Below are 21,922 nucleotides of genomic sequence, written 5' to 3' on the forward strand. Positions count from 1 at the left end.
TCGCTGAGAGAAAACTAATAATTTCTCTATTTGAACTGTGAGCAAGACGTTATTGAATTAGGAGAAGCTGATATATCTTTAAAGCGCTCCGAACTGCTTGACCACCCCGTTCCCGTCCGGTCAACGGCGTTTGGTCTCTAGCTGCAGCCGCCGCGGGACCTGCGCGGGTCCCGGGGTGCTGCGGGGCTGCGGGGTTGCCCCGCTCCTGCTCCGCTCGGGGCTTCGGGCTGCTCGGGACCGGGACAGGGACCGGGCCGTGGCACCGCGGGAAACACAGAGCTGGGAAGTATTTTCCGCGCCGGATCCAGCACTCCCGCGGGCCGCCCTGAGTGCGCCTGGGCGCATACTGCGCTGCCGCGCAGCGGCTGCGCGACGGCCTCGCGGACTGGGGAGCGGGTGCGCGCAGCGACGTACCTCGGGGCGGGTAAGCATTGTCCCCGCGGGGCTGCACACCATCTCCCCCGCGGAACCTGCGCGCAGAGCCGCGCACGGCCGGCCGGCCAAGCCCGGCCGCTCCCCTCCAGTGGCGCCTGCGGGCTGTGCCCGGAGCGGGGCCGCCACGGGGAGCGGGCACATCTGAGCCCGGCTCTGGGATAGCCGCGGCGGCAGCGGGACGGCTCCGCCGGCGAGGGGATGCGCGGCCCAGACAGCCGGCCTGGCCTGGCTGTCGGGGCCGGGGCCGGGGCCGGAGCCGGGGCCGATCCGGCCCGTCCCGGCCTGCCCTCCCGCCCACATCCCCCTCCCAGCCCGGGCGCTGGTCCCGGGTCCTCCTCGGCCCCGAGCCACCTCTCCGCGGAGCCTCCCGCGGCACTTCGCGACGGCCGCCGCCGCCGCCTGGCTGGGGGCCGACCGGGCGCACCCGGGGACAGGCTGGTGGCCCGGGCCGTGCCGCCCCCCTGCCCCCGCCTCGCCTCCCGGTCACGGCCGCCGCAGTCCCGCTGCGGAGCGCGGAGCCTGGCCCGGGCCCTGCTCCCGGCCACGCTACGAGACAGGGAGCACGCGTGTGTCTTGTTCCAAACCATAATTTTACTGTCTCAAAGAAACTTTATAACTTATGTACAAAGATTTGTGTTGTTTTTTTTTTCTTTCCTTCCCCAGATACAAAGCAATAAGTTAACATTCTCAATATAAAACTAAACTTTGACATATAGAACACTAAACACAGCCGAGCTCAGTTTATCACATCTTCCGAGTTTCACGAGTAAAATGTCAATATCTCAGTACACAAAGCATCATGGTTTACAGCCACACGAACCAGAACGGAAATAATAATAATAATTAAAAAAAAGCTAAATTTGTGCAACATGTTTACAGAACAATAATAATAAAGAATAAAATATGTACAGCGAGTAGCTCCTGCACGTCGGTTTGTGCATTTCGACTTAGGGCCGGCTTTCCGCTGGGAAGCCCCGCCGGGATTGCGCGGCGCTGCGCCGGTGCGCCCGGCCGCCCGCCCTCCCGCCCGGCGGGTCCCCACCCGCTCCACCGCCGCCCTCGGGGCTCTCGTTCCGTCCTCCGCGGCTCGCTTCACCTCAGCAAAGCGCTCGGCAGCTGCTGCGATTCCACTTCAGAGTACCAAACAATGTGCATTTATTTTCTTTGTTAAATACGCGAGAAATGCAAATCATTCGGACCAAACCTCTCCACACCAGCGAAGTATAAAAGTTATTGTAAAAGTTAAAAATCGCATCCTTCTCTTGTGGTGATTTATTCGGGGGGGCCGGGGCTGGGGGGCCGTGTGTGGTTTTTGTTTGAAGTAAACTCTGCGTCCGAGCAGTGCCCTCAGCAAGCCGGATTGTCCGTTTGTTTCTAGCACTCTCATAGTGGTAATTTAAGTCAATAAATAAAACCCCTGTCTTCCCCTTTTAACAACAACAGAAAAATATACAGATGGACAGTGAAAGGTACAGAAAACGTCGACGGAAAGAAGCTCTGGAAATCGTACAGCTTCCTTCCCCCTTGCAATTGAAGAGACCGTCAGATCGGGGTAGTAAATAAATGACCTACATTTCAACAGACACAGACAGACAGACAGGACAGAGGAGAGGGCTTCCCCCCCTCAAACATCTTTTTCTGATTGTCCCACAAAGCCGCGGCCGGCGCTCGCTCTGCTCCCAGGCTGTTGTGCGGTGCTCGGGGCCGCTCGGGCAGCTGTCAGCGCTGGGAACCGGCCCGCATCACATCTGTGCTCCCTGCACCCAGCTACGGGGCAGCGTCCTAATGGCTGTATGGGCAAGAGACCTGGTTGTTCGCTTGTTTGCGTTTCTTTTGTGTTTTCTCCTCTCTCTCTCTTTCCCTCTCTCTTCCCCCCCCCCCTTTTCCCGCTCTCCTTTTATTTTATTTAAATTTTGTTTTTGTTTTTTCTGTAATAATGTTAATTTCGGGACCGATAGTGCTTGCGGTAGGGGAAAACGGGTTTATAATCACATCAGCTGCGGCTGCTGCATAGCTTCTTGGTGGGACGAAGGATACCACGACGTGTAGCTGGGGATGTAGGTGCCAGGGGTCCCCGACGAGGCCTTACCGGAGGCAGAGGTGGTATTCCACACCGGGGGCACCGGTGGCGAGCTGCCCGAGAGAGCCCTGCCGTTGGTCAAGGCGCTGCTCTCCAGGGCGGCCCCTCCTTGCTTCATCAGCTTCTTGAATTTGGAGCGCTTGTTCTGAAACCAAATCTTCACCTGCAAACGGGAACGGCGCAGGGCTCAGCACCCTTCGGTACCTTCCAGCATCCCCCCCCCACCCCGGGGTCCGACGGACCCCCGCACCCGGCGGCCCCCCAGCTTCTCCTCCTTATCAACCCGCCCGTGGCTGTTGTGCCCGTTGCCATTTTGTCATGTCAAACCACCCGGTAAGACCCCCCCCGTCACCAACTCCACCGCGGAGGCGCAGCCGGTGCCGCGGAGGCCGCCGCGGCTCGCAGTGGAGCTTGCGTCGCTCCGGGCCCCGTTGCCCGCGGCTTTGACCCGTCTGCATCACGCGTGGGGTCTTCCCACGGGGAAACAGAAGAGGGGTCGGCTCAGTCGGAGTTGTACCTGGGTCTGGGTGAGTCCCAGAGATGCTGCGAGCTCGGCTCTTTCGGGGAGAGCCAGGTACTGAGTTTGCTGGAACCTCCTGTTCAAAGCCTGTAGCTGCAAACTGGAATAAATAGTCCTGGGTTTGCGGATTTTTTTCCCTTTCCCATTAAATCGAACTTCCCCTCCTTCTACCACAGTGCTTTTCTCCGATTCGGCCCCTACAAACCACAAACGGTGCAGAATAAATAATAATAATAATAATAGCAGCGATAGTAATAATAGCAGTAACGGCAATAGCAGCAGCGATAGTAACAATAACAGCAGCAACATCAACAATAACAATAATGAGGAGGAAGAAAAGTGAAGCTCGAGTAACGCTAACAAAGGCTCCGAGCGATTATGGCAGCCCAGGCTCCTTCCCAGAGAAAGTTTGCTATTTTTACAGGCTGCAGTTTAGGTTTAATTACCCTTAATTGCATACATTGTTTATAGCGCTACGCAATAAATAATTACGAAGACTAATACGTGCACATCTGGGTTGATTTATTTTCCAGCCGGGCATTGTGTGCTCTGTGTACTGCTCCCCTGTGATCCTCAGCCTCTCCTGACTAATATTTTGTAATTTAATTTAATTTTCCCCCCCGATAGATTTTTTTTTTTTTAACACAAGCACCCTCCCTCCCTCTTTGCCTTCCCTCCCCCCCACCTCCCCCCTCCCCAAAGCCGAGTGCACCTACCTGTCTCCTCTAACCGGGTCTGAGTCAGGCTGGAGCTGTTGGGGTAGGACTGCACTGAACTGATGTAGGGGTTGGTCGAGTGGCTGCTGACCGAGTTCACATAGGGGTAGCCCAGCGGTCGGGAGAAGGACGAAGCTGTGCTGTACGAGCTGTCAGGCTGAGAGTGGCCCGCGGAGTGTAAACAGTGCATGGAATAGTGTCCGTGGGACATGGGAGAAGGAGACATTTGCTGGCTGGGCGGCCCAAACTCCATAAAGACAGCCTTCCCTGAGACGGGGCTATTTAGACTCTCTGGCATGGTAGTCATGGTCATTTCTTGTCGCTTGGTCTGTGTGTGTGTTCTCTCTTCAGCTTGCCTTTTTAGGGTCTGTTGTGTTTCTCAGGACAGGAAAGAACCCAATTTAAGCGGAACAGGGTTTTTCACTTTCCATTCATAAGAAAATGGAGTTTGTCTCTTTGAAAAGTCTAAGCATGATGCTGTAGATCTACACAAACTCGCCTAAAAGCTTTGACTCAGCCAAGTCTATGAATATTCATGAGCTGGCGGAGCTGATTGGTCCGCCGTCTTGCATAATCGCTTTGGATTGGTCCAAGGAGCTCGGGGCTCGCCCGGACCCCGGTGAGCGCGGAGAGCGGCTCTGGCAGCGCCGCGCCTCCGCGAGCGCCGGCCGCTCGCCCCGACGGCACCGGCGGAACGGTGGGGCCCGGCGCGGCCCGGCCCGGCGGCCTTTGCCTCGCTCCCCGGCTCCCCAGCACCGGTCCCCGGCCGGCCCCGGGCGAGGAGCCGCCTGGGCCGCCCGCTCCCGTCGCCGGCGACGGAGGGCGCCGAGCCGGGACACGGCAGGAGGTAGCGCACCCCCTCCGCCCTTCTCCTCCGCCCCTCGCCGCGCAGGCGGCGCGGAGGGGACGGTGGCCCCGCTTCGCCGGCTTGGGCGGGCTGCCGGGGTGCTGGCCCGCCGGGCGGGCCCTGCTCCGCGCCCAGCTCCAGCAGACGGCGGCGGGACCCGCAGACAAAGCGGCCGCGAACACTCCACGGGTGCGCAGGGGCTCTCCGCTCTGGCCCGCGGGTCCCAGCGCCGCCCGCACCTCCGGAGCGCGCCGCCCGGTTATTGCCGTTCTTGTTCTTACAAGCGAAAAAAACAAACCCCAGCGAAACAAAACCGGCCCTGAACGGGCCAAACGGCGCGTTTGAGCTTAAAATGAAAACTTCCGCGTGCGTGAGCAGTAAATGAGGTGGGACTTGGGAGATCCTCCCCAGAAAGCCCACTATGAGTCCCAAATTACTTTGTTAGATAATTAGAAAGTGTTGATAATTATTTCTTTCATAATTCAGCGGTGTGACTGGAACAGGAAAATGATCTTCTGAAAGTTCACACGTGCAGATGTATTAGTTACTGATTCATTTGATTAAATGCTAGTCTCAAGTGCTCTGATCCACAGCTGAAGGCGGCCCCATTAGCATAACACTGATGTTTAATTTTCATACGCATAATTAGCCATATATTTAACACTAATAGCAACATGCAGCCTTTCAGCATTAAACAGCCTGGGATTTGATCTGGCCTGGGCTGAACTTTCCCGGTTACACCTAGGCTGTCTAGGGTGCGCAGTTATCCCGGCACCACATCTGTGTAATCAAACACATTTTGGCAGAGGGAGAACACCAATAAAAGTGAGCATTCAAAACAAATCGCGGCGCTGATGCCGTTAGCCGTTAGCGGTACGAGCGCCGACCCGTCTTCCCCCGCCGCCGCCGGTGGGCACTGCCGGCGCGGGGCTGGGGCTCCCTGCCCCGGCGCCACCGGGCACCCCCGGCAGCGCCCGCACCGCGTTCAGGCTCCGCCGGGCAGCGACGGTCCTTGAAGCAACCGGCTAATGACTGCGCAAAGCTGACAAGACCGAGGCCCTCTGCTCCTGGTCTTTTTTTTTGCCCGTGTTTTCATTAGCTGCTCTGTCGGTTTTAATTGCCCATTTCCTAACGCCTCTTTTACTTCCTCTCCCCTCTTTTTTTTTTTTTCTTGTTTTGCTCGCGATGCGCAAAGTTCATCTTCACAAACCGCCGCGGCTTGGCGCGGGAAGGGCGGCAGCGGTGTGTCCCCGGACGGACTCCTCTGGCAGCCGGCTCTGCCCCCCGGCCATGTAAGTGACCACCCGAGGCGGCTCTGCGCGCTTCTCCGAGGGGGGGACGGGGCGCCCCGGCAGCTCCGGCACCTTCGCCGGCTTCGAGCCCGGCGGCTGCGGGGAGGCTGCTCCATGCTCGCCGGGTCTGCCGCCACCTCCTCCGGTCGGTCGGGAGCAGGCAGTCCCGGGGCGAACCACAGTCCCGCCGGCCCCGCCAAAACCCCGCGGTCCGCACGGCGCGGCTCTGCTCACACCCGTCCTCTGGGGCAGGGCCGCCGCCGCCGCCGCCCCTTCGTGCAACGCCGGCCCCGGGGAGCGCAGCTCCGGCGGGCGCGGAGGGGCCGCGGGACGCCCCGACCTCGCGGGGGCGATCGCCCCGTCGGGGCACTCTCCGTGCTTGCCCGGCAAGACTTCTTGCGTGAAGGGCTTGTGCGAGGGGTTGTCTGTCCCCTCACAGCCGAGGCATCTCTTTAGTCTCGTTCGTAATTAGGATTACACACGTGTGGCATCAATGCCAGCGCCTGGCCGCCACCGCTCCGCAGCGGCCGGTAAAACCCGCAGTCCCATCAGAGTTACCGGGGTGACTTCAGAACAAACAGCGACTTCCAGGAGCTGCCAGCAGCCCCCTTACACCGGTCTGGGGGGGTACCTGCTCCAGGCTGCCCCGCTCCCGCCTCAGCCCACGCCCCGGTAAGCGCGGGGTAGAAGGCGGAGGCGGCCCAGCGGAGGGGCAGGGGACGGGCAGAAGCCCTTCTCTGCTCCCATCTTTCTCGCTTAGCACCTGCGGTGCCATCCGAAACCCCCGGGACGCGCCCGTGGTGTGCCGCGGGACCCCCAGCTGCCCCCCGTGCCCCTCGGAGCGGGCAGCGGGGCCGGGCGGCGGGGCGTGAGGAAACGACCTATCCCCCCCGGGCAGTGCTGGGGGTCCCTCGCCTCCCGCGGCCGCAGCGCGCTGTTTAACCTCTGTGTATTTGTAAACTTGTTGGCTGCATGGTTTGTTTTCACAGGTTTTAAGGCCTTCCAAGGTCCTCCCGGGGAGGACGGAGCCGGCGGCTGCCCCGCGGTGTTAGCCGTGTTCTGGGGGGGTCCTCCTTTTTGGAAAGATGCTGTTAGAAACTATTAGAGCTGACAGCTCGCTGTAGTCGAGTGAAAACAAACAGCAGAGCAAAGCTGTAAGAAAGCGGCTTATTTCTGCCCTGAACCGCTGAGGGAGCCGGTGCTGAGCGGCCCCGGCCGCCAGCATGCCCAGCCGGCCAGCCCCCGGCGCAGGACCGCATCTGCCTACAATTAAGGGCAAGTTATTTGTACCAAAACTGCACCGCTGCTGCCGCGGCTCTGGGGCACTTCTCTATGTCACATATATACAAGGCTACCCTGCATTTCACAGGACCGGGTCCTGCTCCGGTATCCTCCAAGCACCCAGGCCAGGCAGGTCGCAGGGCCGGCCCGACGGGGCAGTCAGCAACCGGCTAATTGCAAACCAAAGCCTCCACCCCCGGCAGGCCCGGGACAGGACCGCAGCGAGCACGGGACCGAGCGGGACCCGCAGCTCATGAGGACCATCAGCTCCAAACCCCGGGCAGGAGCCGGGCTCATCCTCCAAACGGCAAACTCCCCCGTTTCTGTTAAACGCTTAAACAGCAGAGTGCCTCTCCCTTAACTAACGTGGGCACTACAGAGCAGTGATTACCCCAAACTCGCTAATTCTTCAAGCAGGGCCATTATTGATCTCCAGAGAAACGCACTTCACATCTAATTTTTAAACACTTTTTGTGCTGTGCAAAAAGAAATTAGCCGAGGCAGGAAGGGAGAAAGCTGCAGGCATGGCTGCGGGGGAAGAGGCTGCTGCCTCTGCCTGCCACCCTTGAGAAACTTTTTTCCTTCCTAGTAGAAGTTACAGCCTGGGAGACAGCACTGTGCTAATCGCAGTGAAGACAAATTGACTCCATAGCTCAGCTATAAAGGGAAAATGCTATGTTCCTCTGTCCTCTCAGCTGCACTGAAACAGTGTCATCCGATACATGTTTGTCCCGCATAGGATTTGGAAGAGAGGGGACTTGCTCTCTGCCCCTCACCCCAAATAACCCAAACCCTTTGCACTTGCAGGCTGTGCATCGCTGCTTCCAGGGTCACAAACAAGCCAAGGGACTTTTATTAAATACTCACCAGGTAACATACAGACAGGACTATGTCCAGAGCTGACCGCTCAAGCTGCTTTTTCTGACCCCTGCAGCGACTTACGCAGCACCCATTCCCCACAGAAATTACAGAAACCTCCTCTCTGTCCCGAGTGAAACTGGAAATCCCAGAAGCATAGCGAGTCCCTCCTTGCTCCATCTTTAGGCTTCTTCCACCAGTTTAGAGAGGATTTCTGCTCCCTTTGAGGTAACCACAATGGTATGTTCAAACTGCGCTGATCTGAAATGCACATTTAGCAGTTATTAGGGGGCAAATGCATCCACCACGCCCATAAAACTCATCCTTTTTTTTTTTTGTTCTATCTGTCAGTTATCAGTTCCAAGGCTTAGGAAAGATCAAAAAATAAAATCGGGCACCTTTTATTGTCTACAGAAATTGCAGTCCATTTATCCTTCAGAATCTTAAATTCGGGGGATCCTTCCATTATTATTGGCTCTGCAACAAGAAAAAATGTTTTCTAAGGCTAGTTGCACTCCCACGCAGACCATGAAGCAAGAAAGCGGGGGTGTCCCAGCAGGTAGCTCCCCTTCTGCACAGGTCCCATCCTCCCTGGGCCGGCACTCTTTTGCAACACTAAAATGTGAACTAAAGAGGAAGATGAAGTATCAAGGCAGGAAGTTGTCCATTCCTCTTTTGTAGAAGCAGGGAATTTTAATCAAGCTTTAATTAAGACCCCATGGATAATAACCAAAGCACCAACCACACTTATAAACAGCAGATAGTTTTAAATATTTGAATTTTTAAAACAGGTTTAAAATGTTCATTAAATCAGCAAAACAACAATTTCCTTATTCCCCTCTAATTGCTGCACCATTTAGCCACACAGTGAGAAAGAGGGCTTTTCCCCCAGCAGCTCTCCATCACTGGTATGTAGCACGCTCCATCTGGGGGGCGATGCTCTGACTGGTTATCGGTGCTGCAAGCCCCCAAACTGAACCAGCAGCTCTGGCAGGCAGCAAATGGCACAGGAGCCACCCAGCAGCTCGTTGCGACCACGGCTTTGGGGTCACCACCGCATTCTTCTCATCCTGCACAGCCCAAGTGTGCCGTCTGAGCCTCCGCCTTGCCGAAAATATGTGTAAAATATGTCATTTAATAATAAGATTTATAATACTCATTTAATTTTCTAAATCTTATAATTCGGAAGCTCTTTCACCCAACTGGTTCCTTAATGCGCTTTTAAAAAATGGTATTTTAATCTGCTTCCTAAAGGGTCAGTGTCTCCGACATCCCCATATCTGCATGGATCTTTCTATATCCCAATAAAGAAATAGTACAGATCTGGGCTGCTCTGTGTGTGCTTTTTAAAATAAAACCATAGCAGAGAGTTACTAACCTATTGTGAACGCCATTCCTTCTGCCATTAGCAAATTACTGTCATTGGCTACAAAAGAAAATAAAAACGCGTTTACGGCTGGGGGGTTTTTTAATTTTCTTTTTTTCTTTTTTTTTAGTAAACGCAACCAGCACTTGGTTTAAGTCCCTTTCTTGGCTGGCAGGTACTGTGCACGCCGGCCCCCGCTACGAACCGGAGCACCCGCCGACAGCGCTCCCACCCCGGCGGCAGCGGGACGGCCCCGACGGCGGCTCCTCACAGGCCGGTCCGGGGCTTTCACGGTTCCGCGGCGATATTTATTTGCACCGCGACAAACTTTGCCGGCGTGGTTCGGGCGCGGACGGGATGCGGGGATAGGGGGACGCGGGGGTGCGGGGACGCGGCACACGGCGGCTGCCGCCCGGAGCGGGGCGGGGGAGGCGGCCCGCGGGGCCCAGCTGCCGCGATGACTCCGTTAAACGAGCGATTTGTCCTCAAAAACACCCGCGCGACTCTCAGCGAAGCCGGGGCTGCCCGACAGCTTCCCAGCGTGGGCAGCCCCCCCGGACCCCCGCCGGGACCGGCAGCGTGCGTGGGCGGCTCTGCTCGTTTGACCGCCCTCCCCGGCCCCCGGAGTCATTTCACCGCCGGCGGCGGAGCCAGCGCGGGGGGCGACAGGTCCGGCTGGCGGGGGCCGCTTACCGTGGTGCCACACCTCGGGGTGCCCGTGGAAGTACGACCCGATGCCGTGGCCGACGAAGGAGGGGCAGACCTGGAAGCCGCCCCGCTGCGCCACGGAGCTGCGGGGCAAAGAGGACAAGGTGAGGGAGCACGCCCCGACTACCACCTCCGCGAGCCGGCCTCGGCAGCACCCGGCTCCCGCAAGCTCTCACCTCCGCCCCAGCACCGCGTCACCACTTTGTGCCTGCTCCGAAAGACAGCAGCCATCAGAGCTAGCACCGGTGAGCCATTGTTAGGTTTCAGAGTTAACGCGCCTGCCAGCAGAGGCTGGTAGCTCCTGTGCCAGCCCTGCTGTCTAAGCAAGACGGCAACATGTTGTCTCCCTGTCCAGTAACCTTTTCCATGAGCTCACTGGGAACTAATTTTAACGTGGGACAGCTAAACAGCAGCCAAGTTGCACAGCCAAGAACCCAGCACACCACCAAACCGCAGCCTTCGCTGAGTCCTCCCTAGGCGCAGAACCTGTGCTGGGCCGTGCACCCACTGCCTGCACCGGGCTTTCTGCAGGAGAGGATCCTGGTGCTAACGGGGAGAGTTAAGAGCCCTACCGCTTCCCTTCTGAAATACTGCAAACATTCAATACCAAAATGTACTGCAACCCCAGCAAATCTGTTCATGCTAATTAACAACGTATTTTTAATGAACCCACCACCACAGTAGCAAAACCAAATCATAACAATTATGGTGTTTCAGTTCTGCCTGGGAGATCTGTCCTGTCCTTCATGGCCTGCCTCAGGGAGGAGCATCTCTGAGAGCTACCTGCAGGAACACAGCCCGGCACTGATCCCTACCCATGTCGGGAAAGCAAAGTCCTATCCTGATCCTTAAAAATGGGAGGACCTGGAGAAACATGGGGTGTCCTCTGGCTGCTGGGCTACTCCATGCCTGCGGGCTTCACTCTCAGGCTCTGCCCTTACTCAGGCAGTGGTGGAGGCAGTGGTGGAGGTGGTGACTTGAGGCAGCTCAGCCAGGAGGGCTGCCCGCATCCAAAACAGAAATGTGTGGAGATGGGGGGCGACCTGGAGGTGGATTAGAAGTGACAAGGAAGCTACCCCTGTCCCTGCATATCATCGCCACACTATTTCTAAAAGCAAACAGGAGCAAGACAAGAAGGCACGCAGCCTGAAAAGATTTCACCTATAACATTAAAAGCTTCATTTGTTTGTTTTAAATCAAGGCAGGCACTCAAAAACTTCAGGTTTGCCTATATTTACATCCTAACAAATACTTTCTCAGAGTTTGACTGCAGGTGGAAAAGCAGGAAAGTTAAGAAACTCAAATAAAGGTGTAAGCTCTCACAGAAATTAAAGCATGTTAACCCCCATGGGGAGGCTCTTATTCAGGTGCAAAGTGGCCTCAACTTGTTGTAGGCAGTAATCCCTTTGCACACCAGGCTTCACAGACTCTGCAGTGCTTGCTCCAGTGCCCGTGGGTCACTGTCCCAGAATGTAATGCCACTGCAATGAGGGACATAGTGCTCCACCACCGCAAATGGCAATGAGAGAGGAGAGTCGGGTCAATGGTTAGCAACGCTGCAGTGTTCAGACCTTCAGAGCACGTTTTAACAGGATTTGTATATTAGCTTTTTCTATCATTGCCCTGATACAAAGACTCATCACATTTCTTTCATTAACTCTGGAGAATAACGGAAATTTAAAGTTTAGCTGCCCCCAAACTCCTAAGTACTGGCAAAGAGGGTTACTGATAGGGCTAGAAGTTTGGCTTCATTTGGTTGTCTCCGAAGTCCAGGTTTTTACCTTATATGTGATTTATGTGGAAAAAATTAATGAAGGTTTATGCAGTGAAAAGTCCTACTAGCAATGGAAAAGACTTTCTCCCATCTTTCTATCATATCACCCACATCTGGGTCAGAGACTTGGCCTGCTGCTACGACGATGCTGAAGGCCAAGGAAGAAGCACAGGGAACAGCAAGGACTTAGAAAATCAGGTTATTGAGAAACATACACAAAATGAAATGGAAGATCTCTGGTGACCAAGCCCAGAGCAATGCAGATAATGATTCCCATATGGGTGAGCAATTCTCTGAAGAGAGATGGGAGAAGCTGTCCATGCAACATGTGGTAAGGTTTTTTTCACCTTCTTCTGCAAGTCTTTTTCCAAAAGCACAAACAATCCCACTGACTATTTGTGGTATCCCTGACCACTGAAAGAGCAGAGTCATTTTTTGAGATGTTTTGTATAATTACAGGGTCCAACAACCCCCCCCCAAATACATCTTCTGTAGCACAACAGAAAGCTTTTTCTCTGTTCAGCTATTCTTCCGAGCACCATGGCTACATACTCTCCTGTGGGCAGGGGAAGCTCTCACCCCAGCACTCAGCTGGTGCCGTGGAGGGTTGAAGCAGCAGTAGCTGCGTGTTGGGGCACTGGGCACAAGAGCACCGGGGCACACAGAAGGCAGTGTTAAAACAGTATCCCGTCCTCACGCGGTGAAAGAAGTGGTTCTTGTGCATTCCAGTGGTGAATTCTGCCACTTTCTTGCCAAACAGCTTGAAAACAACTCTGTTGGCACCAGTAGTTCAGTGGTTACCATCTGTGATCAAAATAGGGGATCTTGGAGCTCACAAGGCTTTGACATCTGCACTGACAGATGCCTGTGCCCTCCCTCCTTCCCATTCATAATGTCTACATACAGAGCTTGGGTATTCTTTACATAAAATGTAATGTGGCCAATGAACCTGAAGTGACACAGAGAAAACCTGTGGAGAAAATAAGCTGCAGGTATGAAACTCAGCCATGTTCACTCTGGTTTTAGTATTTGCATGTGCTTCAGAAGCACCTTATGGGGAATTTCACACAACAACTACTAGTTTTACTTTGGAGTATTTAAAAAATCCTAGTGAGCTCTTACCTCCTTGTGGTGTTATACTAAAACACCCAGCTTTCATAAAAAAAGAAAGCTACTAACCCCGGCTACAACTTGCAAAGGTAATCCTGTAAACGTATATCTACATGTTGGCTGTAACTGCTGGCAGGGAGGACTCTGAAACAGCTCTGAGAAGAGTGAATCGAGTGTTGATCTCGGTCAGCCTCTGCGGCCTCCAGGATTCTCAGGCTGTGGAATCTGATTAAAAAATCAGGATGCCATGGAGAGGAGCATTTTCACACAAGTGCCATTTGCTGCTGACAACAGCTCAACATTTTGGTCTCGCTGTCTCATTGCCCAGCTCAGGATCTGTCAGCTGTGGTCCTTCTTTTCAGCTTTCCCTGGAAGGCAACCTTACAAGACTGCAGCCCGAGCTCCATGCGCTGCTCCTTGCAGACAGGCAGTGTAAGATCAGGCAGCCGGAGGAGCCCTGATTGCAAGTGGGAAAGCAGTGAAGGCGGGAGGCAGGAGTCGCACGGCTGAGCTGGGCTGCCTGGCATCTGCCATGGGAAACGGGAAAGGGGAGCTGCAGTGTTGGGTGGATGTGCCAGTCTGCCAGTTCCCCTCAGCTGCGGGGCTTCCCTCAGCCGAATCGCTTCCAGAGCAAAGGCTGGGGCAGCAGAACCACGCTGCACCAACAGCATCAAGAAAGAAAAAAAAAGATTCTTCCGAATAATCATTAAAAATATCCATTGATAACATTTATCATCACATATTTTGTTATTTGAGCTATGTTGCATGTATGGGCAGAGGTGAATTGGGCAGGATTAAAAGCATAATCATTTAACGAGCCCAGTACTTGATTTTATGTTTTGCTGCCATATGTTCCAGCCCAGTGGCTGCGGAGTCAAAAGTACCTGCAGGGCTGCTCCTCTTTTGCAGATGGCAAAGCCAGGGAAAGTGTCTGGCATCAGGATGGACCAGCAGTGGCCCAGCTGGTAAAGGAACATCACTGAGGGCCAGTCTGTCCACCTAAACCCATAGGCAGAGCCTCTTGTATGGTGGCATCATGCTTCTGAGAGTGGACAGAGACAGGAGAGCTGGACATCAGTTCCCTCCTGAGCATCCTCCTCCCATGTTGCCAGACAACAGCTAATTCTCTGAAAGGAGGGAGAAGTGTGGAGACTCTCTACAAAGCTCCCTCCGATACTCTGGAGCCTCCCCTGAAAGGAGCTCTTGGGTGAACGGCATAAATCCCTCCCCTTAAGAAGCTGAAAAGCAGGTTTGTGGGGTTCCCACGGGACAATGGTGGGAACGAGGTACTGAACGAGCTATGTCCAGGCATGTCCAGGGGGCGGTAATGGGGTGGTAATGAACTAGCCAATCATAATAAAGAACAAGGACTTTGGCTATGAGAAAAATAAGATATGGGGAAGTTGAAAAATAAGAAAGAATGCTGCACCTGCAAGATATAGCTTTTTAGCATAAACCAATCAGAACTAATATAGAGGCGTGTGAACAAAGCATACTAACCAATCATAATAGAAATGACATGTACACAGAGTGTGTACAAAAACAGAATAGTATAAATGTACCCTCAGATACGTAAATAAGGGAGATCTGCTTAACGATCATATTGGTCTGCGTGCATTTACTCCGTGCCCTCTCAACACAGGTTGAAAGAACTTCCTTAGGGGGCTGGCCCTGTGCAGATGGCCTCTAGGAGTGTCTACAGGATAACAGGCATCCCAGCTCCAGAGCAAAAACCATCCACTCAGTCTCAGCACTGGAACTCCCATTATTTTTTGGGGGGGGAACTCCAAAACCTGCAATTTTTTTTTACCAAATTTTGACACTTTTTCCTCAAGGCAGGTCTAGTCCAGTCTTCTAAGCCCTTACCGAAGAAAGAAAGTGAAACAAAACCCATTTTCAGCATTGATAGCAACTGCCTCTCTGGGCTCTTGGTGGCACAAGGGAAGAATTTGGCTGATCAGACAAGATGGCACAGACTGCTTTGCTACTGAGGCTGAACACCCCAGCGAACTGATTCCCAGCTAGGGACGCTTTCCCTGCAGTGCCAGTTCTCTCCCCACGGATGAAACTTTATCACCAGTGGTCCTGCAGAGCAGCATGACATGAATGGCTAAAGTTGCTAAACAAATTGGTGTTACACTTCTGGGCCGTGAACATGCTTGTGAACATGCTTGGGAAACACTGAAAGCAATAACAGATCTATGATAATTGTTTTCTTACTTAGGGATCTGTACAAATGCCTTTTTTTCTTTAATTAGAAGTAATCACATTTTTCTTAGATACATTGTTAGCAAAATGACCACTGAATGGCATATTTGCCTTTTTTTCTTTAAATTTTTGAAAACAGCATCAGCCTAAACTAGATTTGCTTGTGATAAAATTATCTATTTTGAATAGTACCATATTATCTGAGAAATTACAAAATTCTACTGGAAAAATATTAAAGTATTTTTCTCTTAAATAGTAATCCTAGACTGAGGGAATCCACAGCTTCAGGGATTCCCTATAATGACAATAAATGTTGAGGTATAATTAGTAATATTTTTGAAAGCCAACAATTGTTTTTTGAAAGAAAGGTACATTTTAGTTTCAAACTGGAACACAAATTACTGTATTTTTCTTACAATAGTGCTGAACTTTTATTTGAGGTTCTCTGTTTCTGAAAGCAGACATGATGGATTGAAATAAAAGATAATTTATTGCAATGCTTACTTTCAAGTGCAGAGAGAAGCAGTGTAATTGTAATTTACAGTAGCTGTCAAGGAAAATCTATCACAGATGACATTAAAATGACTTATTTTGCCTGAGCCACTTATTGTTTAAATGTGCATAATCTGATAGAAACAGATTTTTTTAAAATCTGCTTTATATTGTTCTAAATTAATATCAAAACATATACTTACGAGTTAAACATTTTAAACCATTTATTAATACTTTCACTGCTACTATTTTTTCCTAGGAGTTGGAAATTGGTTTATTTAACAATATCACTTTGATGGTTTTTAGCTCCCTACACTCACACCACTTCCACGTCCCTGAATTCACTGTCTAAAAAGTAATTTCAAACTAGATTTGTTTCTGTCTGAAAGAGAAGTGTCAGAAATGATAGAACAAAATGGAACACAGAGCCCGGTTCTGTTTTCACTGGAGCTGACCGACAGTTTTGCCACCACCTTCAATAAGAACTGGATAGCAAAGATTCAAATTTTTCTAAGCAAAGTAACTCATGACTCCATGCAATCTTTTATTTGCAACTTGTAGCTGATGGGAGAAGGAACTGCTATCCATGAAATACTCGGTGTCAACTATCGACCTTCCATAACAAAGACGAGGTAAGAATACTGAATGCAAACTTACCTCTGCGATATAATTATTCCCAAACCTATTGTAGAAAGGAAATATTCTGATTATTTGTGCCTAAGATACGTTCTGCATATTACTTGAGCACCTTTATAGAAATACTGATGCAAGAAACCTAGACACATTTCCATTCTGATGGGCCTAAATGTTTTCAGCTTGTGGTTGCTCTCAAGTATTTATGATATCTAACTCTCCTGAAACTTAAGATTTTGATGTATGTGTGTGTTAAATATGTCTGTCTGCATGCAAATGTCAAAGGATGAGTAACCAGCAACACACAGCTTCATGAAACCAAGGTGATCTTTCAGCAGAGGCAGTGGTAAAGTAGTTCTAAACAAGCCAGCCCATTTAAATCATCGACACGATAAAATTTCAAGAAATAAAGTTAATGACCTGCTATTTCATATGTAGTTTTGAACAGCTACTAGCTCTAGCTTTGATTAATCTGCTTTTCAAAGGGGGCGCTGACTATATATTTATACTTTGCAAGTAAACTGACCTCCGTACCAACACAGCAAAAATCTAATGTCACATTCAATTCTGTTCTTTTTCTTCTTCTTCCCCCCCCCGCGCTTTTTTTTTTTAATACAGCTAGAATTAATGTAGTGAATCTGTAATGAAATGCATTATCCTGCATGGAGATTTATCAGATTTTCCAACTGAATGCCATGCTTTGCTAGCACTAGCTGGAGTTCACCTGCATGTTGGTGTGGCGTGTGGCTCTTTTTTGTAAAGAGTTAAGTTGAACACAAAAAAAGGGAACAAAGGTCAGCACCCAGCCGCCACTTGAATGTGAGATTTTTCTTTTTATTCCCCTTGATGTATACTAGGCTCTGTGTTATTAGTCTTAATGATGGAAAATTGTAGTGTTGATACAAATCTTTTTTTCAAAGTAGTAGGCGGGAGCTCCATTTGTTAGTAAGTTTTTTTGTGACTAAAAGCCACGGACAGTACATTTATGTAGCAGTAAAAGGCCTAGATGCTCTTTCCATAGCAGAGCTAATTATTCCTACTGTGACCTTACTGATCTACCCTGTTCCTAGTACATCTCATCTGCACGCCTGTTCCTCTGTGTAGATGGTGTCAGAGAATATGAAAAACCCTATAATGAAACCATTTTCATGATGGAGAAAGGCTACTGGAGTTGCACTTGCTACAAAGAGGCTCAATTATATGAGTAATTGTGATAATTTTCTACATTCATAGCCTTCAATGGGGAAAAAAGAATGAGAGCCACAAAGGAAAATTACTTTAACAAGAAAGTACAGAGAGTAAAAATGGAAGAAGAGACAAAAAGAGGGAAAAAAATAACCAGAAAAAAGTTTAAAAAATAGATCTGGAGGGAGGAATAGCAAGACAGGGAGAACAACAGAAATGCTCAAAAAGCCTATGTGCAGCTGTGTTGCACAATTAAATTGAATTTTTTTTCTGCAGTTGATGAATGTGACTACTGCAAATGTGCCTCTGTAGTTAGCTATCATTTGTTGTTCCGTGACAGGAAAAGGATAATTACCTCTCAGAGAGAATCAAAGGCTGACATGCCCTTTAGACACAGCCATGAATGCAGAGCTCGATAGAATGCTTGAATAAGAATCCAGTGTTCTGTGCCCCCTTCTACTCAAGAATAAATTTTGTTAAAATGCAAGAGCACCACCAGTAAATTTGTTGAACCCTAGGTGTTCAAAAATATGAGGTGCATCTATCGACTCATCCCATTTGCAAAAATAAAACTACATTTTGAATTCACTTCTATTATATTCATGGACAGTAAGATAGTGAGATATGCATTAAATTTCTCTTCCCAGTAGGGGTCTGATTCAACATTTCCTATGAAAGAGCAGAAAGACACTATCCTTTTTCTCCAGGCTAGTTAGCCTATAATTTAAAACTGTCAAAAACACAATTTTATACAAAGTCTTCAATAAAAGCTTCTCAGATATAACCCAAAGAGGTTTTACTAAAGTTTGATTCAGACTCTGTTACAATATTTTTAAAGCTATAAATACACCTAACTGATATTTTGCCGTTCTCTTTTTTCCTTAAAGTATTTGAAGATTTACAAAGAAAAAAAGCAGCATCCTTTCAAGGTGACTAAGCCTTGCAGCTTTTAAGTAATCAGAATGTATTCAATAGCATGTTGGGACCATTAATAGTCCAGAGAAGTATTGCTTAATGAAATGTACATGATATATGTCTATTTTTTTTGGCAAATATTTTAAAATAATCCATAGGTACCTTCAAAAAACTAAGCAGACGTATTTTTATTCAAAACTGCCAGCAGAAGAAGAGTCATGACTGCATTTATGTGAAGGCTAGAAGAGATGCAAAATAGGGAAAAATCTCTGAATGTGACCTCTTTTTCCCCTGTGACGTTAGCATGCACTGCTCTTTGTAAGATCAGAAGCTCTGGAGTTAAATATTTTTGTACTTTTAAAACAAAGAGACTCATTTGTGTTGACCAATTCCTTTGTAACATTCGTTATTGCTACACAATGAAAACAATGGTTTCTAACCTTCTTACATCATTAGACAGAGGTGGTGTAGTTTCACACACAACTGAAAAATAAACAAAAACCCACTGCAAATCACATCTGTTAATTTAAATCCAACTTATGAATATTTTTGACTCTTTCTAGAGTTATCTTTGCTGACCCTAGTGTAATTCACTTCAAAAAAAAAATCTCTTTTACCCAAGGAACAACATTATAGCTTGGCAGTTCACATACTGATATCAGACTGAAATGATGGTTTTGAATCATAAAACATGTCATCAGCTTTATACCAAACCACCAATAACCTTTGTCCCACTTGCCAGCCCTCCCTTTACTTGTCAATATAAGGCTTACCTGATTGTGTTTCCAATTACAGAGAAGGGAGCCCCTGGTCTGCAAGCTGCAATTGCTTCATCTCTACATTTCCTGGCAACCTCCACTAACTTTTGACCAGATTTATCCACGTTGCCCACCAAAAAGGTTTCAGAAGTGTCACCATGGTAGCCATTGTAATACACCTAAACATACGCAGAAATGTAAGACATTTTCTTGTTTTGCATCCAGAAACAGATCGTCTCCTTAATTAAATCCATTCTTTCTAGGAACAAGCTATATATTGCAATGGATAGACGACAGGTAAGCTGTATTTGCAAGAATGAGACTGGAAAAGCAAAACGTTGCAGAAAGGGGGGGGGGAAAAAAAGGCGTGAAAGACTGCAAGGTGCGCAAGGGTTGGCAATTATAAAGTCAAGAAATGCAGAAGTTGTGCATCTCTGCTCAGCAGTGCACCAGATGATGACATTGCTGAGCTACGGGACATGAGGCTAGCTGGGCTGCATGCAAGAAGATGGGCTGGGGCCCTGCATGGGCTGAAGGGGGCCCTGGGGGCCGTCGGGTGCCCACCTGCCCTGGCTGCCTACCCCCGGGGCCAGGGACCTGCTCGCACCCCACAGGGGTAGGGCATCAAGCCTTGGCGCTGGCTGTGGGCGCTGGGAGACCCATCCCTCCACAGCCAGCAATCGCCAGTGGGGTTTTGAGGTGATGCTGTGCGCAGCTGGGTGAGAGGTGTACCTTGCTGTCAACATCCACAGGGAGCCCCAGAGAAAGCACAGGCCAAATCTACCACCTGCCGCTGCAAGTTTTCTTTAATTTCACTTCTAAACTACAGTGTGGCATTAACGTTGGATTTAATTTCTGATTTCCAGAGATGAATTTTGAAAGAGAATAAACATACCACTCTGGCACCGCAAAGTTTCCCAGGCTGAAAACGTGGCACCCTGTTGAATTAATTATGTACTGTCTCTTTTTTTTTTTTTTTGACATTTCATTGGTTTTAAACCTCTGTTCTCCAGAAATTCTCTGCCAGGCACAGGAAACCCTGGCTCTGCACTATGGAGCTCTGCAACACCGCATAATGCAAAACCATTAAAATGGGTTTGCAGCTCTGCAGTATGGCAGGCAGGCACATAATTCTAAGACCAAGCCAGATTTCCCTACAGAAAGACAAATTATAACAGTGCACAGTTCTGATCTTCTAAAACATTTTTTTTTTCCCCCCAAAGAGTGGGCAACTATCCTTCTAGGACTAATAAATCACCAAGCTCGAAGCACTGAACTTTTGCCACTGCCGAGCTATTTGTGAAAGAGACTCATGTTCTTTTTGGTTGATTCCAAACTAAAAAAAAAAACCAACCAACAAAAAAAACAACCTGGCTACAGACAGTTTACCCCAAGGCCAGGTTTGGGTTAGGGCTGAGACGTGAAGAAAACTAAGGCAGTTAGGAGCGAGGGGTGTTTTAAAGAAAGGTGAGCGCCAGCAAGGGCCCAACCATGTTGCTGCCACTCTGGCGGACAGCGGCTGCGATCCGCTGCTCTACACCTTCCTCTGCCAGTCCAAACTGCCACTATATCTTTTTTTTTTTTTTTTTAATGCTCGTTGGGCAGGTTTTAATCTAGCTAGTTCCTATTTAAACTGAACTAGTTCATTTTTAGCTCTAGCAAGTACAACACACAAAACCCCAGCATTAAACATCATCATCCTGGAAATGCAAATACAGATTTAAAATGGGAGAGCTTAAAAATAATAATAATAATAATAATAATAATAATAATAATAATAATAATAATAATAATATTTTCTGCAGCCCATCAACTGCAATTACATATTTTTGACGTTAATAAGCTACAACCACAGCAACTGTAACACAATAATTTCTTAAAAGTCAATGAAAGAACCAAGCTGTAAGAAACGTTAACCTGGTAATGGCAGGCTGAAAATTGCACTATGCTGAGAACTTAGTGATGGATAATGCTTTTGTTTCTACACTAAAATACATTTTAAAGGCTACATGATTCCAGCCAATAAAATTTGTATTTCATCTATGACATTCTGTCACCTTAATTGTGCAAAAATGGATTTTTTTCTTCAAATAATGTGTACATAGTGTGAAGTGTTTACACTTAATAACCAGAATATTATTTAATCATTTTATAGAACCTGTACACAATTATAAACAGTTTGTTGTGAAATATTTACTTCGATTTTTATTCTGTCCACCTGTGAAACATCTCAGTTTCGCTCATTAAAGATAAGCTAAAACATAATTAGCAACACTGCAAAGTAGTATTTCTTCCTCAGATAGTTTGTAACTGAGCAATTATCAAACAGCACAATTCAGTTTTAAATGATAAAAACGTCTTTACAAATAGAATCAGCCATCAATTCCCATCCTCGTAGGAATCTTCACATTCACAGAAACGTCAAGATCTATTTTATTTTATAAGGGTAAACAGAAAACAAATAAAAATCTATCTTCAAAAAGACCACTAACATTTCGTCTAACATTATTTGTAAAGCAGAGTGGACAAAATACACTTGTGGATAAAAAGGTCACTGACCCTAAGTTTAATAGAAAAAATATTTTAGAAAGCTTGAATCTCATGCTTAGAGGTAGGTCTGCTGGAGATTTCTTCGCTTCTACCAGTATGAAATTTGGGCCTATGGAAAATAGTATCAAGTTACCAAGAATTTCTTTAATGATTAAAAAAGCTTGTTTTTATAAGATGTTACTCCCTTGTATGTG

The 21,922-nt window shown here is 49.1% G+C and overlaps 2 protein-coding genes across 2 annotated transcripts in view; both read right to left on the reverse strand.

Annotated features, from left to right (window-relative positions):
• Positions 1-2,330: 2,330 nt before the first annotated feature.
• DLX1 (distal-less homeobox 1) lies at positions 2,331-4,258 on the reverse strand. Its single transcript, XM_068407880.1, has 3 exons — positions 3,752-4,258; positions 3,033-3,232; positions 2,331-2,678 (listed from the first exon to the last, which is right to left on the reverse strand). The coding sequence occupies exons 1-3, from the start codon at positions 4,062-4,064 to the stop codon at positions 2,424-2,426; spliced, it is 768 nt and encodes a 255-aa protein (XP_068263981.1). The 5' UTR covers positions 4,065-4,258; the 3' UTR covers positions 2,331-2,423.
• Positions 4,259-7,993: 3,735 nt separating this feature from the next.
• Positions 7,994-21,922, reverse strand: part of METAP1D (methionyl aminopeptidase type 1D, mitochondrial) — a 52,926-nt gene continuing 38,997 nt past the window's right edge. Inside the window, exons 6-10 of the mRNA XM_068407958.1 lie at positions 19,194-19,357; positions 10,089-10,186; positions 9,408-9,455; positions 8,428-8,506; positions 7,994-8,290 (exon numbers count right to left, since the gene is read on the reverse strand). Coding sequence (XP_068264059.1) covers positions 8,212-8,290; positions 8,428-8,506; positions 9,408-9,455; positions 10,089-10,186; positions 19,194-19,357 — 468 coding nt within the window. The 3' untranslated portion in view covers positions 7,994-8,211. The remainder of the gene's footprint in view (positions 8,291-8,427; positions 8,507-9,407; positions 9,456-10,088; positions 10,187-19,193; positions 19,358-21,922) is intronic.

The sequence above is a fragment of the Nyctibius grandis genome, chromosome 9, assembly GCF_013368605.1.
Source record: "Nyctibius grandis isolate bNycGra1 chromosome 9, bNycGra1.pri, whole genome shotgun sequence".
Classification (NCBI taxonomy): Eukaryota; Metazoa; Chordata; class Aves; order Nyctibiiformes; family Nyctibiidae; genus Nyctibius; species Nyctibius grandis.

Bases quoted from the DNA above. Each gene is read 5' to 3' on its own strand.
- DLX1 (XM_068407880.1), bottom strand. From the start codon at position 4,064: ATGACCATGACTACCATGCCAGAGAGTCTAAATAGCCCCGTCTCAGGG. The intron at 3,233-3,751 runs GTAGGTGCACTC...TGTGGTTTGTAG, and splicing joins GACCCGGTTAGAGGAGACAG to GGGCCGAATCGGAGAAAAGC. The intron at 2,679-3,032 runs GTACAACTCCGA...TCCCGTTTGCAG, and splicing joins TGGGACTCACCCAGACCCAG to GTGAAGATTTGGTTTCAGAA.